Source organism: Trichosporon asahii, assembly GCF_000293215.1.
Source record: "Trichosporon asahii var. asahii CBS 2479 unplaced genomic scaffold scaffold00050, whole genome shotgun sequence".
In the NCBI taxonomy this organism is placed as follows: domain Eukaryota; kingdom Fungi; phylum Basidiomycota; class Tremellomycetes; order Trichosporonales; family Trichosporonaceae; genus Trichosporon; species Trichosporon asahii.
The window spans coordinates 1,917,769-1,937,019 of record NW_014040874.1 but is presented as its reverse complement, the minus strand read 5'-3'; the positions used below and the strand labels follow the sequence as shown (position 1 = coordinate 1,937,019).

At 59.9% G+C, this 19,251-nt stretch overlaps 9 protein-coding genes across 9 annotated transcripts; 3 read left to right on the top strand and 6 right to left on the bottom strand.

Moving 5' to 3' along the window:
• Positions 1-33: 33 nt before the first annotated feature.
• Positions 34-2,521, bottom strand: A1Q1_01923 (RNA polymerase I transcription factor; the record flags this gene model as incomplete). Its single annotated transcript, XM_014324931.1, has 2 exons — positions 34-1,979; positions 2,026-2,521. 2 exons carry the CDS (start codon positions 2,519-2,521, stop codon positions 34-36), a joined length of 2,442 nt encoding a protein of 813 aa, XP_014180406.1.
• A 506-nt stretch (positions 2,522-3,027) lies between these two features.
• On the top strand, positions 3,028-4,275 carry A1Q1_01922 (uncharacterized protein; the record flags this gene model as incomplete). The annotated part of the gene is made up of 2 exons (XM_014324930.1): positions 3,028-3,315; positions 3,388-4,275. 2 exons carry the CDS (start codon positions 3,028-3,030, stop codon positions 4,273-4,275), a joined length of 1,176 nt encoding a protein of 391 aa, XP_014180405.1.
• A 179-nt stretch (positions 4,276-4,454) lies between these two features.
• A1Q1_01921 (uncharacterized protein) lies at positions 4,455-5,534 on the bottom strand (the record flags this gene model as incomplete). Its single annotated transcript, XM_014324929.1, has 1 exon — positions 4,455-5,534. The coding sequence occupies one exon, from the start codon at positions 5,532-5,534 to the stop codon at positions 4,455-4,457; it is 1,080 nt and encodes a 359-aa protein (XP_014180404.1).
• Positions 5,535-6,736: 1,202 nt separating this feature from the next.
• Positions 6,737-8,129, bottom strand: A1Q1_01920 (uncharacterized protein; the record flags this gene model as incomplete). Its single annotated transcript, XM_014324928.1, has 5 exons — positions 6,737-7,153; positions 7,220-7,332; positions 7,395-7,472; positions 7,550-7,682; positions 8,127-8,129. The coding sequence occupies 5 exons, from the start codon at positions 8,127-8,129 to the stop codon at positions 6,737-6,739; spliced, it is 744 nt and encodes a 247-aa protein (XP_014180403.1).
• An 825-nt stretch (positions 8,130-8,954) lies between these two features.
• A1Q1_01919 (uncharacterized protein) lies at positions 8,955-10,289 on the bottom strand (the record flags this gene model as incomplete). The annotated part of the gene is made up of 1 exon (XM_014324927.1): positions 8,955-10,289. One exon carries the CDS (start codon positions 10,287-10,289, stop codon positions 8,955-8,957), a length of 1,335 nt encoding a protein of 444 aa, XP_014180402.1.
• A 672-nt stretch (positions 10,290-10,961) lies between these two features.
• On the bottom strand, positions 10,962-13,512 carry A1Q1_01918 (methionyl-tRNA synthetase, Mes1p; the record flags this gene model as incomplete). The annotated part of the gene is made up of 5 exons (XM_014324926.1): positions 10,962-12,031; positions 12,192-12,939; positions 12,981-13,022; positions 13,084-13,184; positions 13,257-13,512. The coding sequence occupies 5 exons, from the start codon at positions 13,510-13,512 to the stop codon at positions 10,962-10,964; spliced, it is 2,217 nt and encodes a 738-aa protein (XP_014180401.1).
• Positions 13,513-13,621: 109 nt separating this feature from the next.
• On the top strand, positions 13,622-15,980 carry A1Q1_01917 (uncharacterized protein; the record flags this gene model as incomplete). Its single annotated transcript, XM_014324925.1, has 2 exons — positions 13,622-14,055; positions 14,132-15,980. 2 exons carry the CDS (start codon positions 13,622-13,624, stop codon positions 15,978-15,980), a joined length of 2,283 nt encoding a protein of 760 aa, XP_014180400.1.
• A 204-nt stretch (positions 15,981-16,184) lies between these two features.
• On the top strand, positions 16,185-17,257 carry A1Q1_01916 (uncharacterized protein; the record flags this gene model as incomplete). Its single annotated transcript, XM_014324924.1, has 3 exons — positions 16,185-16,487; positions 16,636-16,793; positions 16,942-17,257. The coding sequence occupies 3 exons, from the start codon at positions 16,185-16,187 to the stop codon at positions 17,255-17,257; spliced, it is 777 nt and encodes a 258-aa protein (XP_014180399.1).
• Positions 17,258-17,486: 229 nt separating this feature from the next.
• Positions 17,487-18,986, bottom strand: A1Q1_01915 (alpha-1,3-glucanase; the record flags this gene model as incomplete). The annotated part of the gene is made up of 2 exons (XM_014324923.1): positions 17,487-18,142; positions 18,299-18,986. The coding sequence occupies 2 exons, from the start codon at positions 18,984-18,986 to the stop codon at positions 17,487-17,489; spliced, it is 1,344 nt and encodes a 447-aa protein (XP_014180398.1).
• Between the last annotated feature and the right edge of the window lie 265 nt (positions 18,987-19,251).

The following is a 19,251-nucleotide window of genomic DNA, read 5'->3' as shown; positions in this document are numbered from 1 at the left end:
GGTGCGATACAGACGCGGTACTCGACTTCACAGTTAAGCTTCGCTGGTGACACCAGATGCGCCTGAGAAGCGAGGAGAGAGGTTCATCGTCTCAAAACTCGTGGAGATGCCTCCGTCCATGAGGTCGCGATGGCGGTGCCAAGAGCTGTTCTCCTTGGGCATCTGGCGCGCCTTGTTCTTTATTCTGAGCCTGCCCTCAGGAAGATCCTCTTCGTCCTCGTCGGTCTCCATGGCATCCTCGTCTTCGTCCTCGTCCGAGTCACTGTCTCCTCCAAGGTCAACGGCCACATCATCCCACGTCCGGTACAAGTGCTCGATGAACTCGCCGGAAACGGGGAGATCATAGGGATCAAAAGGGAAATAGTCATCGAGTCCTGCGTCAATGTTGATCTGGCGTGCGAGCTTAGGAATAGCAATGTTGGACGCAGCAGCCTGTGTCGGCATATTGGGAACGCTCTGCGTACGCGCAAAAGTGCGCTGGCGGCCGAGCTGCGAACCGTTCAGCGAACTTGACGTAGGTACGCGATGGGCATTCTGATTGGCCTCGATGATGCTGAAGCAGTACGCAAAGTTGGTAGCGTTCGCGACCTTGGCGAACGTGGAGACAATGTTGGGGTTGCAACCCAGCAACGGGTTCAGCTCAGACGTGATTGCACGTTGGAGCACGTCCAGGTCTGCGATCCACTGGCCCCCCTGAGCCTCGTCCATGTCCATCTCACCCGTGACCTCCATGTCGTCCTGGTTCGTGAATGCGCGCCAGCGGAAACAGAATATGAGCATCGCAGCTTGGCAGACAGCGTAGAACAGCGGAAGCTCGGGATCGTTCTTCTTTGCACGCGCCGAATGCAGTTTGCCGTCGACATAAGCGAGGAGGTAGCCCATGACTGTGCGAGCCTGTTCGTCGCTAACAAAGCGGGCCCGGCAAACAAGTGAGCCGATGTAAACCGTCGCGGCCACACGCTGGGAGAGGGAAACAGGCTGAGAGGCGAGGGTCGGCTGGTCGCTGGTACGGGCGTAGAGAGACTGCAAGACCAGGAGATGCAGGAAGAGTTCGGTATGCGCGGGTGAAAAGGAAGAGCACATGAAGATAACGAAAGGGAGGTGCTGGGTTGCCGACGTCGGAAGGATTTGGCGGGAGAACAGGTTGAGAAGTGTCTGGAAATGCGCAAGCGACTGCGCGGGGTTGGGCGGCGGCCGAGTCGCGAGAGCAGGAACCGCTGAGTTGGGAGCAGACGATCCGCTGCTACGCGGGGTAGAGCTCGTTGGGGTGCTGGGGCGCGGCGTGCCGGCGCGGGGTGTGGAGCTGCCGCTGCCGGAAACGAGAGATTGTGCGGCAACCTCGGCCGCAGACAGACCGCGCTCACGGGCGCCCATGGCCTCTTCGAGGTACCGCAAAAAATAGCACAGCATACCGTCCAGCTTGGAGCGCATGGTCCGGAGTACCTCGCGCTTCTTTGGGCGCGCAGCGGCGAGCTTCGCGAGGTCGTGCTCGTCGCCATCGTCCTCGTTCTCGTCGTCCGACGACAGGGCGTCAGGATCGGGGTCGCCCTCGTCATCATCATCGCTGTCATCGTCGTCATCGTCGATCCCGTCCTTGGGAGCATCTTGACTTATGAGAAGCTCGAACGGATCAATGCTCATCGCTCGGGGGCCGGTCTCATCCTCGTCATCCTCGTCATCGTCATCGTCGTCCTCCAGACGGTTCGTGATTTCCACATCGATGCGAAGCATGCGATCAACGAGGGATGCCCAAACTCTCGCGCCCAATTCGGGGCAGTAGTCGATGAGTTCACAACAGTTGCGGACCCACGTCGTCTGCACAACCTCGGCTTCGCGCTTATGCGGGGCGTACCGGTTGAGGAGAGGTTGAAGAACGTTCGGGAGCGTAGGGATGAGGCTCAATAGATGAGACAGCAGAAGATGATGCCGAGCGTGGTATTCGCGTCGAGTAATGGTGGAGGGAACAGAAGTGGGGTGTTCTGAGCGGCGTCAGCCCAAAGAGAACCGACACAGTGGAGGACTTACGCCAAGTGAGGCCCTTCACAGCCATCGATACGATCTCCTTTGTCCATCCAGGATGGGCAGACACGATAACACCGCACAGTCCCACATAGCTCTTAACAAACTTCTCGTCCCCCGTGGCCCAGGGCAGATTGACGATCGCAGAGATGAGACCGCCATGAAGGGATGGCATGAGAAGGGAGACGTGGGCCGTTAGAGCTCTGACGAGTGGCAGCAGTGGGACAAGCTGGACGAGAGGCTGTGTGGGAGTCGGCAAGAAGTGGGAAAGGAGGTCGTTGTAGTTTTTCATGTTTCCCTCGGCACTCTCCTTAAGAGCACGGGGAACGAAAACACCGATCAGCTGACGCTGGAAGGCTTCACGGTCGCGCGCCTCACGAAGCTCGCCGACAGATCGAGTCCTTCGCGCAGCATCTTTGTCGGTTTCATATTCACGTGGTCGTTTCTTTCCAGTCAGAGAGGAGGCACGCGGAGAGGCGACGGCGACGTTGTCGCGAGACATCGGTGGCAGTTGGAATCGAGGTGACTTTGCGGGCGGAGGGTGGCGGGAGGCGCGAGGAGTTCTGGACACATGAGAGGAGGACCAGGAGGGGGAGTTGATTGCCTGAGGCATTGACAGCAGAGAGGCACTGCTCCCCTTTTATCGTAGAGTCGGGGAGGAAGATATGATTAGTCTACAGCTAGTTGTCGTGCGAGGTGTGGTCGAGGACAGTCTGTGTTCGCACCGCGGTCGTGTGATGGACAACAAGAGGTGGAAATCTACGCCTTATCAAAAGGACACCTCATAAATTCAGGTACGTCAAGGCACGGCCTCCACCACACATGTCCAGGCCTGTCCACTATCTCTTGGACCTTCCTCGCCCTGCAACCGTCGCCACTGCGTGGTCATGCCTGCGCCCTCTGCAGCGTGCACATGTCATCTTGACTCTGTCCTTCCCGCAACCTCATCCTCAACACTTGAACACGCAAAGGAGCCGTGTCTGCGCTCCCTGTCGAGTTTCGGTCACCATGGCTCAGAAACGCGGTGTTCACAACACTCTCGCCTCCATGATTTTGGGCGAGATTCCCGCCTTCCCCCTACCTCCTCTGCCTCCCATCACCGATCCCGTTCTTTCGCGCACAGCTCTTACCCACCCGAGCCTGCACCAAAACCACCGCCGACCGTTTGACCTCGAAGGAGCCGACCGTCCAGAGGACTACGAAAAGCTTGAGCATGTCGGAGACGCTCTGCTTGGTAGCGTCGTCACCCTCCTTCTGCATGATCTGCACCCTGACCTCGACCCTGGCGCTGCCACAGTGAGTGAAGGCATGTGACCGACACTCTGTCTGCGCCGAATGCCAAGACCCAGCTGACGCCAGAAACTTAAGTCGCTGCTCGTGTCGAACGAAACGCTGGCCGAGCTCTGCCAACGCTATCACCTTCACGACAACTTTATTGGTGCGCCAGCCGCACTCCCAACGATCCGTGCGGCCGTCGGTACACGTGCGTGCCTGTTCGAAGCCTACATTGCGGCTGTGTACTACGATTTTCTGACCAGCGAGCGCCCGGGCCTGTACCCCTCCGGGTCTCAGTCCACTGCGCCATCGATCACGGGCGCGACAATTGGGAGCGACGTCGGCGACGATGGCGATGCGGCCTTCGGCGACGATGGCGCGGAAGAGCGTTCGCAAACCCCTACGCCTACGGAGCCACCTGAAACGCCCACAGGTCTGGAGGACCTTAGCATTTCTGGGAACAAGACCCCTCCTGCACGCCCTGGATCCGCCGCGCCAAGCGCGACATCGAGCGCGGCGGTGCCATCGGCCTACGTGCACGTCGCGAGTGATGCGGAGCTTCCACCCCTCGTGCCGCGCTACAAGCGCACGCGCGGCATGGCCGTCGACTATCTCGAGTCGTGGCTCCGTCCTCTCTTCACGCCGGTCGCCGAAGTCGGCCTGCAGAGTATGCGCGCCAAGTGGCGCGAGTACCAGGCTTCAGGTGCTGCGGAGGACGGGGACCTCGACGCGCGCGCCATCGGTGCCCTCTCCGCACTGAACCAGTTCACGAACGCAAAGTGGGCTTGCATGCCTCGCTACAAGGACGCCGGGGCCACGGAGAGTGGGGGATGGAAGTTTGAGGGCGAAGTCACGAGTCCCGAGGGCAAGACATACGCGGCAACGGCTGTCAGACCTAACAAGAAGTCAGCCCAAACCGTGCTTGCCTACAAGATCGGTAAGGCCATGCAGGCCGATGGGCACAATGTTGGTCTTGCGTGAGCATCATAGTGGACATATCCGCGAGAGACGCAAGCTGTAGTGTGCAGCTGAGGAAGAGTAGTATCAATGTACATAAAAACACAGGGAGTGTATCAAGCGAACGTCGCTGTCTATAGATGTCTAGTATGGCAATGTAAATATAAGGCATGAGAGAGTGCGCAGCCTTACGCTGGACTGGATCAGAGGTTGGAGAGTTCAGCGGCGAGCTCATCTGCCAGCTGGGCGGCGCGGGCGGCGCGGCTTTCCCTTCCCAGGCCCTCGTTGATCGTCGCCTCGTGGCGCGTCGTCTCGAGCTGAATCTTCAGGACTTCGGGGTACCACGCTGGTGAGACATGAACAGGCGGGGCGACCGGCGAGGAAGCAAGGTCGGCGTCGCTGCTGTTCTTCCTGATCGGCTTGTCCTCTTTACTCTCCTCCTTTCTCTCCTCTTTGTCCTCCTGCGCGCCCTCCGCAGACACTGCTTTCGGGGCTTGCTTGGGAGAGCTAGAGCTTGACGAAGGCTTAGCGTGGTCCTGCTCGCTCCGCCGTATCCGCGCCTTCTCCCACTTGACAATCCGCCGACACTCTGCCAGAACAATCAATGCCTCGCTCTCCGCCGCGTGGTAGTCCGGAGGCGTAAGGCTCAGGTATGCCTTGACGAGCTGCGCGCGCGTCTTGAGCAGCGGCGTCGGGTCGGGCCGACTGGGGCGTTTCGGCACTGGGCTCTTGAGGGTCGGAGATCCAGCGCGTGTGTTACCGCCGCTGCTCCTTACTGGCGAAGGAGCGCGCGAGTTTGCCCTCGAGTTGGCGCGGGAGGTCGCACGCGAGGTTGAGCGGGAGAGGTCGAGCTCAAAGCCGAATCCGTCTCCGTAAACTTGCGCCGGACGCTCGTGGCCATGCTCCAGTCCGTGAGGCGGGACGGTGGCGTGTCCGTACTCGTCGAGGTAGGCATTGCCGGGCCCCTTGGTCGATCGCGGCTGGTGCGCCGCCAATGCCGCGAGGCCACTGAGCTGGTGCAGGTGACCGTGGGCCTGCGCCGCGTGGGCATAGGGGTGGCTGCCGTGCTGGTGAGGGTGTCCTGCATGGTGACCATGGCCGTGAGATGCGGAGTGCGACGAGAGGGACGAGTGCGACGACGAAGGGTTGATCGCGGGCTCAAGCTGTAGTCGGTGAACTCGGGCTGAGAGGAGCTGAACGCGCTGCGCTGGGTCAGATGTCGTGCGGAGCAGGGTGTCGATCATCCCGAGGGAGAGGAAGGGGGATTCTAGGAGTGTCGGCATGATGTCAATGTGGTGTGAAGGTGGGGGGCTTCGATGGCAACAGTGAGTCGTTAACAACGATATGCCAGCCAAAGCTGACTACGTTCAAGCGCAATGTTGGAGAGAGTGCAAGGCAATCGGGGACGGCAGTGTCGTGGGAACGTCAGAAATAACGCCAGACGTTGAGGCGGCGTCGATATCGTGGCGTGCGGCTTGGGTGGAATAGCCGATGTCACGTTTCTGAGATACGCTCAGACACTTGCTCGGCTTGGGTCGAAGGTCCGTTCACCGTTGATCCGCGCTGCGCCTCTGTTATCGTCGTCGAGCTCGTCGTTGGACGCGTTGTCGATGCAAGGGTGTGAGATTGGAGAGATGCACTGGAACAATGCGCGCGTTCCTATCGCCCGTGCTTAGATATGCATTCGTCGTTGGGATGCACGTCGCCTGTTATTTTTTCTGAAGATGTTTTTGCCGAGGACAAGGGGAATCGCTTATCGACGCTGAGACGCTGGCTGGTCTGCAGGGCTTGCCGCTGGGCTTGACCTCGTGAGATGCAGGTACATGCAGCCTGGCGTCAGCGTAGGGCGGTGAGGGGCGAAATTGGCCGTCGGATCTCGACGCGACAAGACGCCGATAATTCCTACCTCTCACTCCCACTTTCCATATCGACCGAGTGGGGGGACTCTGCAGGCGCACGCTATCGGCCACGCCGGGCACGTGTGCTGGCGTACGAGGGTGGGGGAGGGCACACACTGCCATTGGGCGACAGCATCCGACACCGGGCACATTCCAATCTTGTCAGCGGTCGCCGAATACAAAGCTTTGCGGGGGTGAGTAACCCACCGGAGAGCCTCGCGCCTCGGCCTCGCTTGAAAACAAGCGACCCCGACACCGGACTGTCTGTCGGCCTCGTCGGCCTCGTCGGCGAGCACCTGCGCCGCACATCACTGGCAATCACAGTTGCGAGGTAGCCCAAGGACCAGGCTTCTGTACCAGACACGTACCGTCGCGTGGGAATCGGTGTACTCGAGCGAATGGCAAGGCAATGAGTTGACATAGGTACATAATGCGGTCCCAGGCCCAGAGTGCGATCTGTAACCCTGGGCACTAGTGGAACCTTAATGCTAGTGCTGGGTGTGGTATGGAATTAATTGTCCGCAGGAAACCAAATATAGTTCTGATGTTATGACGGCGACCGCCGCTGAGCTTGGCTGGCACGTCGATTACAGACGCTTCAGGCCGCGCTTCGCCTTTGCCGCGGGCGGCTTCTTTGCCGGCACGGTCTTCTTGATCTCCGGCACTGACGGAGGCGCAGGGCTCGTCTCCTGACGGGCGTACGTGCCGAGCGGGGCCGGACGGGGAGCGTCTAGCTGCGCCTGCTGCTGCTTGTGTGGGCTCGGCGGCTGAGGGCTGGGGCTGGCAGTGGCGGGTGTGTGCGCCGGCGGCGAGGGGAGTAGCGTTGACGTAGGGCGCGCCTTGGCGTCGCGGAATGGCGCCGGGGGCAGCTTCGACGTAGCGTGGATGCCGGTAAGGAGCTTTGCGTACTTGCAGTACCCCTCATAGTCGGCCAGGAGCTGCTTTCCAGCTTCCTCATCCAGAGCGCTCTCGGGATTGGGGTAGATCAAAAGGCACTTGATGGTCTGAGATTAGCGAGTGGCCGACTAGCGTTGGCGCCATGACGCCTGCCACTGCAGTATTCCACTTACCACAAGTACATGCCCAACGCCGTACTCTCGCTTCCACGCCTTCTTCAACGTGTCAACGCAAATCTCACCCGATTTGGACACATTGGGGTGGAAGATCTTGGTCATCATAGTGCCTATGGTCAGTCTCATCAAGACTTTGCTACATTGGCAGCGCCGTCAGTAGCTTTTCACACACATTTCGGAGGCAGGTTGGGGTACTCTGGACCAAAGTCGAAGCGGATCCTGAAGTATCCTCCCTCATACGGCGTTCCAGCTGAGAGCTCGTCAGTCATCAACGCTCAGATAATGTGAGAGCTCATGTGGTGCGGTCGCGTGGGCCGAAACACTCACCAGGGCCCTGAACCCAGCCTTCGAGCTCGCTCAAGTCGTCCTCGTCGACAACAATGCGAACGCCCTCAGGCGGCTCCTTGCGGAGTGTAACGATCTCTCGGGACAGGAGACGGAGCGCGGTCGGAGTGAGCGACTGTAGGGGAGAACGATTTGTTTATGAAGCACGCGCGGAGAATATGCCAGCGGACCAGAGAGGGTTGGTGGGTGGGACAATTCAAGATAAGGCTCCGATGTCAGGTGGTCGACACAGAGCGGAGTCGTAAGGAGTTTAACGGTCGGAGGGGAGACATCGATAGTTTGCAAGCGGAGTCGTCGCGGTTGCAGGCAATGGGCACGATCACACATCAGCACATTAAACTATGGCTCAACAGAAGCGACACTTGGAGGCGTCTATGCGAGCAAGTTCGCACACGACCACCTGATAGTCGAGGGACGACATTGGTGAGGTTGTCAGATCAGAGCTTAACGATGTAAACAAACAACGTGAGCTTAAACCTGCATCTCCTCAACCACAGAAATGTGCGTTGAGTCCCCTCACGTCCTGGCGTTGAAAGTGCTCGTGCAGCCTCAGACTCACCATCTTGGTCAAATTGTGGTGGGCAAGTGGAAGTTGCGATATACAGAGGCTGGCGAGGTGAGCAGGATCCAATGTTTTGATCTGCGGGTGCACGGGCTCAGACCTCACCGATGACCTCACCTGAGCACCTGAGTTCACCACGCGACACTCCGCTGGGCGGGGGCAAATTATCTACCATCACAATAGGGCAAGGCACCAACACCCTGACAACGATTTAGTTCATGAAGGGAGCTGCATGTATGCATGCATGCGCGTCAGTCGCTTGCAGACGGAAGTGACAGTGATGTGCATGGGTCCCAAGTGGGCGATGAGCTGCGAGAGTGGAGGGGGGGAGATGCCAAATGTTCGGACACCGCCGACGATGGAGGTCGCGTTGATGAGTTGTTGTACGTGCATCTACGCACTGTAGTCGTCTGACCACCATCGATCTTACCGCTGGCCGCTGGAAGTCGCCGAGCTGGGTTTCGAAGGCGACGCAGGCCGTTGCTGCCGGCGCTCAGAAGCACCGGGCACTGGGTGCGAAGCTGCGCGCAGTCACTGCTGAGATCTCGCAGCTCGCACCCCTTACCACCGGCAGGCATTACGAGATGGCCGCAAAAATAATCTGCCGACCCCTCTCGGTACAACCATGGAAAATCTGCCAAATGCCAAGGCGCCGATCGGCACTCTCAAAAGCGACCATACATCGCATTAATGTCTCTCGCACCAACCTCTTCAGTGATGAGGTGGCGCTGCAGTACCCCAGGCATGCGTGCTACTCCGGAGCTTACGATGCGATACATGTCATGGTATAACAGTGGCGGGGTATCTGGTCATGAGTCTATACGTCTATTCCTCCCCTTCGTACAGCAGGACGGCGAAACCTGCGCAGATCATGCCCGCGCCGAGCACAGTCTGCAGGTCCGGCGCCCGGCCCATCCAAAGCGCATCGGCAATGGCGACTAGGCCGATCGTGAGCAGGTTCGCTACACTGCTGGTCGTCGGGCCCCAGAGGCCGATGAGCATCATAAGGCCGGCGTTGTAAATCGCGCCGCACACCGCAACGACCGCGACGATGCCCCACAGGTACGCCGTGGAGGGCAGCTCAAACTTCTCCATGCCGGTCATATTCAATATGGGAAGCGGGAACCAGAGCAGGAGGAAGGTCGCGAGCCCTATCGCGCTGACCAGGAAGTTTGAGTGCAGGCCCACCGGCAGAGTGGGCACATGATGGTGCGCCTCGCGTGCACGAAGAGGGGTATGAGTCGCGTAAGATGGAGGGCGAGGGCCGTTGAGAGAAGTCCGGGGCGAGTTGGCGCGCGAGCTGATCGGTACAATGTCGCTCAAGCTGCCGTTAGGGCTGGGCGGTTTTGATCCGGCGAGCAGCGGAGTCGTTGCAACAGGCCGCGAGGAGCCAAGCACGATCTCGTCCTCCTCGTCATCGCTACCGGAAGATTCCGGGTCGTGTGTGTCTGCGTGGCTGACACCGCCCTGGCTCTCGGGGAGAACCATCTTGTACACGACTTCGTAGAGACCCAGCGCGGCGCCGCCGACAACCATGATGATATCGCCGAGCATGCGGTTGCTGCCCATGTTGCCGCCGTCGCCGCCGTCAAGCGTGATCGCGAGCACACCAGCAAACGCGACGGCAATGGCGCCAAGCGTTGTTCGCGTCAGCCGAGTGCCGAGTAGGAGCATGCTGAAGAAGTACGTGTGGAACGCGCTCGTGGCATACAGCGCCGTGATGTCGACAGCGGGAGAGAGCGCCATGGCGGCGAACCAGCACACAGCGGGGATCGTGACCAGCACGGTGAGGGGGACGATCTTGTACATGAACGGCTTGGCGAGGACGCGCCACCGAGGGACCGTCCCGAGTTGATCGGCGAGGACGGCGCGGAGGCCGCGAACCAGCTGGCGAGCGCGAGTTGGCGCGCCCTTCAGGCCGCCCTTAAGCGAGACCAGGGCGAGGTGGACCGGGAACGCGATGACGAATGTGCTGTGGGTGACGAAGAAAGAGAAATATGGCTTGTCGAACCCAAGCGTTGACGCTTCGTACGAGGCGACCTCTGTTTGGATGGCAGACGACAGGACAACACCGATGAGTACGATGAAGGGGCCAACGAACGCCCGCGTTCGTATCGGCGCGGACACCGATGCCATCGAGGTGGTCGAGGAAGAGCGCATGCTAGGTACTAGGCCATGCCGTGCGCGGAGGCGGGTTGTTGAGGTGGTGAAAGGGGCAATGCACCGAACCAACAGCGACCCCCGGGTATATAAACTGGAACATGAGACGAAGCGCGGCGGGGGCAGATTCAGGCTGTTCAACGGGGCCCGTTAGGGTTTGCGGTGCGCGCGGTGGCGGTGGCGGCAGCCGGCGGTTAACGTGTCACCGTGACCCGCTGATCTTAGAGCTGACGGGCCGCGGAGCGGCGAACGCAGCGGCGACCGTGTTCGTGCTGCAGTGGTGTGTGCAGTGGAGCCGTTTCAGGTCAAAAACGCACACAGAGCACACAGACTAGACCAACTGCTTCCTAATTGCAATGCGTGGAGCCAAATTCGAGTTTGATAGCCATGGTATCACATCTCTGCCAATCGCAGGGTCCAAACGCTTATCTGAGCCGAGCTAGTGTCCTGGACCTTCGTCTGAAGCGAGACAGTGCGAAGTGTAGGCCAGGTGAAGCGTACGTTGTCGCGCATCGTCTGCACCAGCTCGTTCATTTACTGAGGATCAGAAACTTACTAGCGGACGCCACGACTCGATGCAGTCACGCACAACGTGACAGCTTAGAATACAGTGCTGCATATAATAACGAAAACCCTCTGTACGTATCTATCACGCAATCTGGAAGCATGTGCTTAGATCTTGGCCTCCTTGAGCTTCTTGCGGAGCTCCTGCAGCTGAGCCTTGAGCGCCCTGGCGGCAGCTCCCTCCTTAGCGGCGTCACCCTCGGCCTTGCCTGTGCGAATGTTCTTCACGAGCAGGTTCTGAGCCTCAAGTTTGCTCTCCAGCTCACGCTCTTCCGGCGACTTGGCAGCCGCAGCAGCAGCAGCGGCCTCAGCCTTCTTCTTCTTCGCCTCGTTCGCCTTGGCCCAGTTGCCCTTGTGGTCCTCGGCCTTGGGCGCCTTCGCCTGCTTGTCGGCGGCAGCATCGGCACCGTCAGCAGCGGCAGCGTCGACGCCGCCGAACTGACGCTTCCACTTGAGCTCGGCCTTGCCGTCCGTGTTGTCGATCCTCTGGAACAGGTGCGCGGCCTTGCCGAGCTTGTGGCCGGGGAGGATGTCAATCGAGAACTTAAGCGGGAGGGTGCGGGCGGGAGCGTTGAGCTGCTTGAGAATGTCCTCGGACGTCTCGGGCATGAAGGGGTGGAAGACGGCAGTCAGGGCGTAGATGAGGTTGATCGCGTTGAGGCAGACCTCGCCGCAGCGCTCGGGGTTCTCGGCGAGGAGCGCATTGTCGAGGCCGCTGTCCTGGAGGTACTGGTTTCCACGGGCAGACAGCGACATGGCCAGGAAGAGACCGTTTCGCAGCTTGGTCGCGTCCATGGCCTCCTTGTACTCCTGAAGCTTGGCATTGATGTCCTTGTAGAACTCGGCGTCGATCTTCGCTCCCTCCGAGCTGTCGCGGGGAGTCTCCGAAACCTCGCCACCCTTGGTGTCGGACGGTCCCGGAACAACCGAGTCGAACTTGGCGTTGACAAACTTGATGACACGGTTGACAAAGTTACCGAGGTTGGCAAGCAGCTCGCTGTTCACGGCACTGATAAACTTGGACCACTGGAACGCGCTGTCGCTAGTCTCAGGACGGTTCGAGATCAAGTAGTAGCGCCAAACCGAGGGAGGCTGTCCAATCTCCGCAGCCTGGGTACCGAAGACGCCGATGTTCCTGCTCTTGCTGAACTTGGTGTCCTCGTAGTTCAGGTACTCTGCTGGTCAGTTCACGTAGTGGGGCACAAAAAAACTCACGGGTAGAAGAAATGTTGTGAAGCTTTGTCCAGTTACGTCCATCGGCGATCAGCATGGAGGGGAAGAGGACAGTGTGGAAGTAGACGTCTAAAGTTAGCTAACGCACTCGCGAGAGCGACTCACTGTCCTTGCCCATGAACTGGAAGAGCTCGACGTTGTCAGGGTTCATCCACCACTTCTGCCACTCGTCGGTGTAGGACTTGGTCATCGAGATGTAACCAATGGGAGCGTCAAACCAGACGTAGATAACCTTGTTGGCGAGCTTCTCGTCGGCCTCGGGGTCGCCAACCTTGGGCACGGCGACACCCCAATTGAGGTCACGGGTGACGGCGGACGGGCGAAGACCCTCTCCCAGCATACGGGGCTCGACAATCTCTCCCTTGTCCGTGATGACGACGTTGCTGGCCCACTTGCCTTTGACGCGCTGCTCCTGAAGCCACTTCTCGAGCTTGGGCTGGATAGCGTTCAGGCGGATACAGGCATGAGTCGAGGGACGGACGGAGACCTTGTGGTTCTTATTCCTCTTGCAGCGGGGATTCTTGAGCTCAGTGGGCGAGGAGAAAGTAAGCGCGCACTTGTCACACTGGTCTCCACGGGCGTCGTCGTAACCACAGTTCGGGCACTCTCCCTCAACGAAACGGTCCGCAAGGAAGAGCTTGTCATCCTCACAGTAGGTCTGCTCCGAGGTCTCCAGCTCAAAGTAGCCGTTGTCTTGGATGTGCTTGTAGATGTCCTGAGTGACCTCCGTCTGAGCAGGGTCCGAAGTACGTCCCCACTGGTCAAAGCCGATCTGGAACCACTTGTAGACCTCGGTGTGGAGCTTGTTGAACTTGGTGCAAAGCTCCATGGGGGTGACGCCCTCCTCGAGCGCCTGGCAAAGTCAGCAAACACACCACACAAAGCGCAACCTACCTTGGTCTCGGTGGCAGTTCCGTACTCATCGGTTCCACAAACCTGTTCACGTTAGCCAGTCAGATCCAAGCACATCTCCGGCAGGTGCCAAAGCGCGACGCACAAAGAGGGTAGGAATGTTCTGGATGCGGTTGTAACGAGCGAAAACGTCGGCAGACAGCGTCGAACCAATAATGTTGCCCAGGTGAGGCACGTTGTTCACGTCTGATGATCAGTTATCGTTTCTTTGAGCTCACTCACAAGGCAGGGCGGACGTGACGAGGACGTTGCGCTGACCCTCCTTGGGCAGGACCGGTCCGTCGGCGGGGTCGTGGATGTGCATGAGGATGGAGTCATCCTGGCGGATTTTTCGGTCGGCCATGGCGAGAGTTTCGATTCCTAGTGCAGGAGGAAGCTCTATGAAGCGAGGGAGGGTCGTTGAAGACGATGGAGGTGGAGAAAGGAGCGGGATTCGGGCTGCGATGACAAAGGCAGACGACCAGTTGCCCTCCCGTCCTGATCTCCTGACTCGATTCGCTTGGACGCCTGCCATTTCGTTTTTCGCCGTCAGTCCGGGGTCCCCGCACCCATCAACAATTATTTCGTCAACCTCAGTGATCCTCTATCCCATCACATCTCCCCACTACACATCAACCGACCGCATGAGCGCCCTCGCTGCCAGGAGAGCTGCACTTGCAGCCAAGGCTGCAATCGCCGCCGAGGCACCTCCTGCGCCCTCAAAACCGACGACAAGGTCGGCCAAGCCCGCCAAGCAAGCTCCGAAACCCCCACCCTCCCCAACGTTGTCTGACTTCTCTGGCGTCTCTGACGAGTCCGATGACTCTGCTGGGCCATCCAACAAACGTCGAAAGGTGGCTAACAAGGGAAAGAAGGCTCCCGAGAAGAAGGAGAAGGAGGCCCGTTACTTTGTTGGGGTCGAGATCCCGACACGAGCCAAGCCGCCCACCTCGAAGCCTCGGAAGCAGCGAGCGTTTTCCCCGAGTGCAGCTATGGAGGAAATGGAGGACGGAACGTCTGCGGAGTCTAGTGGAGATGAAGGCGATGAGCCTCTGCAGGAGGAGGCGGCTGCTCCGTGGTCTGGAGCCCCAAGTCCATGGGAGCCGAGAGCTCCGAGGTGAGTTGTCTGAACTAAATGAAAGCTGACAACGTAGCGCTCCGGCCTCGCTGCCCTGCTCATCCTTCTTCGTGGTGGAAGACGACGTCAACTTTGCTACATTGACGGCCAAGCAACTGTCTGAAGCTGGCATCGCATCCTCCGGGCCAGGAGTGGTCATCAGTATCCGCGTCCAGGAGACACTAGCCATTGTTGGAACGTACTCGGTTACACCGCTGCAGGGTTCTCTGGCCCTACTCTCGACGACTATCGTTCCCTCAGCCGAAAACACGTCCTACCCTGTCTTTGCGCCTTCGTCGCACCCTGTTCCGATTCTTGCGCGTGCGAACGACGAGGAGTCCGAGTCTGACCTGCTGGAGGTCCTGGACCTTCCCGAGAGCTTCGACCTTAGCCCGTCGCAGACCGTTTTCATTCTCCAGGAGAACCGAACAGGCATTGAGGGATTGAGCGGCGACGTTGTTCCGGGCTTCAACAGCATCTGGCTGTCCGAGGAGGGTGCCTGGGGTCTGAGGGGCGTGCACCCCATCCTCGACAACTTCCCCGTCCCGGTGTACCCGCACGTCACGCCCGAGTCGTGGAGGCACGCGCTCGCCTCTGTTGTTCCAAACGAGGCGGATCCCGAAGACTCGGACGACGAGACGCCGGGTGCGGTCTCCAGGCCGCCCGTCGCGATCGTAAAGGGTCCCAAGCGAAGCGGCAAGTCTGCTCTTGCGCGGGCGACGCTGAACAAGCTGCTGGAGACGTATGCGCAGGTCGCCTGGCTCGAGTGCGACTTGGGACAGGGCGAGTTCAGCTGCAGTGGTGCGGTTGGACTCTGGGTTCTCGACAGGCCTGTTCTCGGCCCCGCGTTCACGCATCAGTGTCCACCGCTACGTGCGCACTACCTAGGCGAGCTGAGCCCCCAGTCGTGCCCGGACGAGTACATGGCAGCGATCCACCAGCTCATTTCCTACTACCAGTACGAGGTGCAGCACCCGTCTACGTTCCTGGGCGAGGCGGCCGAGGGCGGTCGCAGGGGAGACGCCGTGCCGCTCGTGATCAACACGCAGGGTTGGGTCAAGGGTCTCGGCGAGGAGCTGCTGCGCTCCATCGAGGCGGTCGCCGAGCCTAGTCACGTCTTCGCCTTTGAGGCCGCAAGCGAGGATGTGCCTCCTGGGTGGACAGCGTCTCCGGTTCACCAGTCGATGGATCTGCCGTTCTGCGCGCCGTGGGAGAGCGTTATTGCCCGCGGCCCAGCGCCGACAGTTATTACCGTTGAGCCGGCTCCGAGCTCGCCGCTCCAGGCTCGCTACAGCGCCGCGGACATGCGTGCTCTCGCGACGGTTGCGTACCTTCACTCTCGCGGAGACAAGTGGGACTTCAGCGTGCCCGTGCTCGGCATGCGACCGTGGGTCACCCAGCTCGGCGGAGGGGGTGCACTGCGCGCCGCATATTTGGCTGGTGAGGGTGCGGACGCCGTGCTGCCGGCGGACCTCCCGCTGGCGCTGAACGGAAGCCTGGTTGGCCTGATCGAGGTCGAGACTCCGTCCGAGGAGACGTACGTTTCCGCCCGCCCCCAGCCCAGCGCGGAGGAGGCTACGCTCCTGGGGGTTGCACTCGTGCGCGCCGTGCGGGTGTCCGAGGACTCGCTGGCGCTTCAGCTTGTGACCCCTCTGCCCGCTGAGATGCTGCAGCGTGCTACAGCGCTTGTGCGCAATGGTGCGTTGGAGCTTCCCACGTGCGCGATGCTCGACTGGCGAGAGCGGGTTCCGGGAGGCGGCGTCAGTGAAGACGGCCTTGCAGGTGTGCGCTGGGACGACGTGCCGTTCTTCGATGCCGCTGGCGTCGATGCCGTTGGTGCCGGACGCAGGCGCGTCCGACGCAACATTCAGCGTAAGGGACAGTAGATTTCTTGCTAGGGCTTTCATGCATGTCTCATATCTTGGTGCTGGCACATCGCAGGTAGGCCGGTTGGACTCGACATTGGTGGGTGGCGACTGGCTGATAGGCAATTCAGGCACGGCATCTAAAATTCTGAGAGCCAGTGGTCCGCCGTCATGAACGGCTGGCTCGCGTCATACCATCCTCCATCTTCACCACACACCACGACCATGCCGCCCGACCGGAAACAGCGGAATAAGCACCACAAGAAGACGCAGCGCGGCCCCATAGTGCGGCCAGACGGGACCGTACAGCACAAGATTCCGGCGCTCGAGGCGCGCGATGCCGCCCAGCTTCCCGGTGTCAACAAGCTCAAGGCGCAGCTGCGCCAGGCGCGTCGGCTGCTTGCGAAGGACAAGCTCGACTCAGGCATCAAGGTTGCGACGGAGCGAAGGATCAAGAGTCTCGAGAACGACCTGAGGCTTGCTGAGCGCCGAGGGGTCGAGAAGAAGAACGGACAGAAGTACCATGCTGTGAGTACTGGCATCCTATGGCTGATTCTCCTAGTTGCCCTTGCACTGCCATCACATCCTACGCACCGCGTCGAGATGGCCGTCAAAGCGGCTTAGGTAGAATGAAGCCGGGAGAAGCTGACGATATACGTTAGAGCTAACAGATCAGGTGAAATTCTTCGAGCGCCAGAAGCTGCTCCGCTTCATCAAGCGTACGAGCAAGGAGCAGGCCGAGTACGAGGCGAAGGGCAAGGAAAAGAAGGCGAAGAAGAGCGGCGAGAAGCTCGTCGAGGCGCGCATCATGCTCAACTACGTGCTGAACTTCCCGTGAGTGCCCTGTCACTAGTCCGCGTCGAGACTTCATGTGCGCAGAACCCGGGCACTGGCCCACGGGCGCAGGGATACCGGCTCTGCGACGAAGAAAGCAAGGCAGCCGATATATGCTGCATCACTTCCGACCACGAGCTAACGTCAGTAACACGCAAAAGTACATCTCGCTCTTCCCCGTGACGGAGAAGAAGGATGACGCGGACGCCGACGACGACGAGGGCAAGTTTAAGCTGCCGCGCCTGCTCTCCAAGACGGAGGACCTGGACAAGTCTGCCCAGCGCCGGCTCGAGATCCTGCTCGAGACGAAGCGGCTGATGGAGGCGGGCGAACTCAGCGACAAGCCCGAGGTCGAGCGGCGGTCGGGTGTCATCGAGGTCGGCTCGACGAAGGACGGCGAGGAGATCGTCGAGGAGGAGAGCGAGGAGAAGGAGGAGGCCGACGACTTCTTCGACTCGGACTAGGCGCACACAATTCGATAGAGAGCAACACTTCTGTACTGTACACTTTTGGCATGGATGCTACATGAAAGTAAAAAAGTCTACTGTTCGGCCGGCGTACTGAGCGGACGTGGTAAAGAGAGCGGAAAGCGAGAGTCTATGTCTATGTTGTGTGGTGTGGTGGAGTGTGTGGGCAGTGTCCGTTCGGAACTATCGTTCAGATTGTTCGGCAGATTGCACAAATGCGCAGGTTTTACTTCGGGGGGATGGTGACGATACCCGAGTGGAAGTTGTAGTTGTAGATACCGTCCCAGCACTGGTCCGAGACGGTGAGGTTGGACGCGCCAGCAGCCTTGCCAGCGTCCGTCTCGATGAGGAACTGCTGCACGCCGGGGGCCATCTTGTGCTTAAACGTGTGCACGCCCTTGGGCACCTCGTACTGGAAGGGCGTATCCTTGCCAGACTGGACAACGATCTTGGCGCCGTTCTTCGAGATCGAGGTCACGAAGACCACGTCCTCGACGAACTCGGCGCCGGTCGGCTTGGCGCCACAATTGTCGGTCGCGTCGCACGACGCAGTCTTCAGGTGCGGGCGGAACCAGTACACGAGCTTGTCCTCCTCGACGACGGGGTCCGGGAGCGAACGCTTGTACGCCTTGATGAACGGCTCAGCGGCGTCCAGCATCGGAGTGTGCACGAGCCCGCTGGCCCAGATCGAGGATCCGTCATCCTTGTGAGGCTGGTTGTAGGGGCCGACGTAGTGCGACTCGCCGTAGTCGTTCCAGGTCAGGATCTCAATGTAACGAGGGCCGAGCTGCAGCATCTGGTACCAGCGGTAGGTCCACAGGTCCTCAGACTTGAAGATCCAGTTCTTCGACCACGCAACGTCCTTGCCAAAGTGCGTTGAGACTACATGTCAGCCGCAACACCAAAAGTAAAGACAGGGCAACATCATTCGTCGACCCTTGAAAGCACGGCCAAGCACGACCCGCAATAGAAGTCTCGGCCGTGCTCCCGCCACGTCCCAGCCACATTGTGGTGGCACGGGAAAATCAGGTTACTCACACCAAGGGGAGACAGGCGCCATGTAGGGCTTCGCCTGGAGGTCCTGCATGTACTGAATGTCGAGGTCGCCACTGAGGGGCTCGTCGACGGGGGTGTTATTGTTCGCCTGTCCCGGCCAGGCAGCCCAGCTCATGAGTCCCTCGACGTTGGGGTTTGCGGCGTTCTCCTTCGTCTCGCGCCAGCACGGGACGGCGTAAATCTGGTGTCCGACGAGCTCCTCGACGTGGGTCCAGTTGAACCCGTCTCCGACGAAAGTCGACACAAACGGCTTGTCGTCGACGCGGAGCTGGTTCGGGTGGTCCGCGTACTTCTTGACGAGCTCGGCAATCTCCTTGGTGCTGCTCTCGTTGTACCAGTTGAAGTCGAACGAGAGGAAGTTGGAGAAGTTTCCGACGCGCTGCGCGGCAGCGTAAGCCTTGTCGAGCTGGTCGTGGTTCCACGAGTCGGCACCGACGTTCAGCGCGAATCCATCAATGCCATAGTGCTGAGCAAGCTCCATGTCAATGACCCAGTCGTCCTGGGTGTACGCCGGCACGATACCGACAATGAAGTGCGCGAACACCTCGCGGGTCTTCGAGTCGATCGTCGCGCGCTCGTGCAGCTTGTGCCGCGGGTCGATGTGGGGCGCGGCGCTGACCACGGTCGCGGCCGCGAGCACCGCGGCGACAGAGGAAAGGAGGGCGACCATTCTGTAGGCCCGGTGAAATGAAAGTTGGAAAGGTGCGTGAAGCGACGTCGAGGGCGGTTGTCCTACTTGTCTAGTCGCAGGTTTGATGCGAGTTCACAAGCGTTGGAGAAAGAGAGTGAAAAGGCGTGGGTGGTCGACACGGGCACGGGCACGAAGGCAAAGGTAAGGAGACACTGGTCGGCAGAAGAAAGGTAACGTCCAAAGCGTCGGTCTCGACGGACTGCACTGCTGTTGGGAGTTAATGGCAGTGCTCTGGGTGACGCGA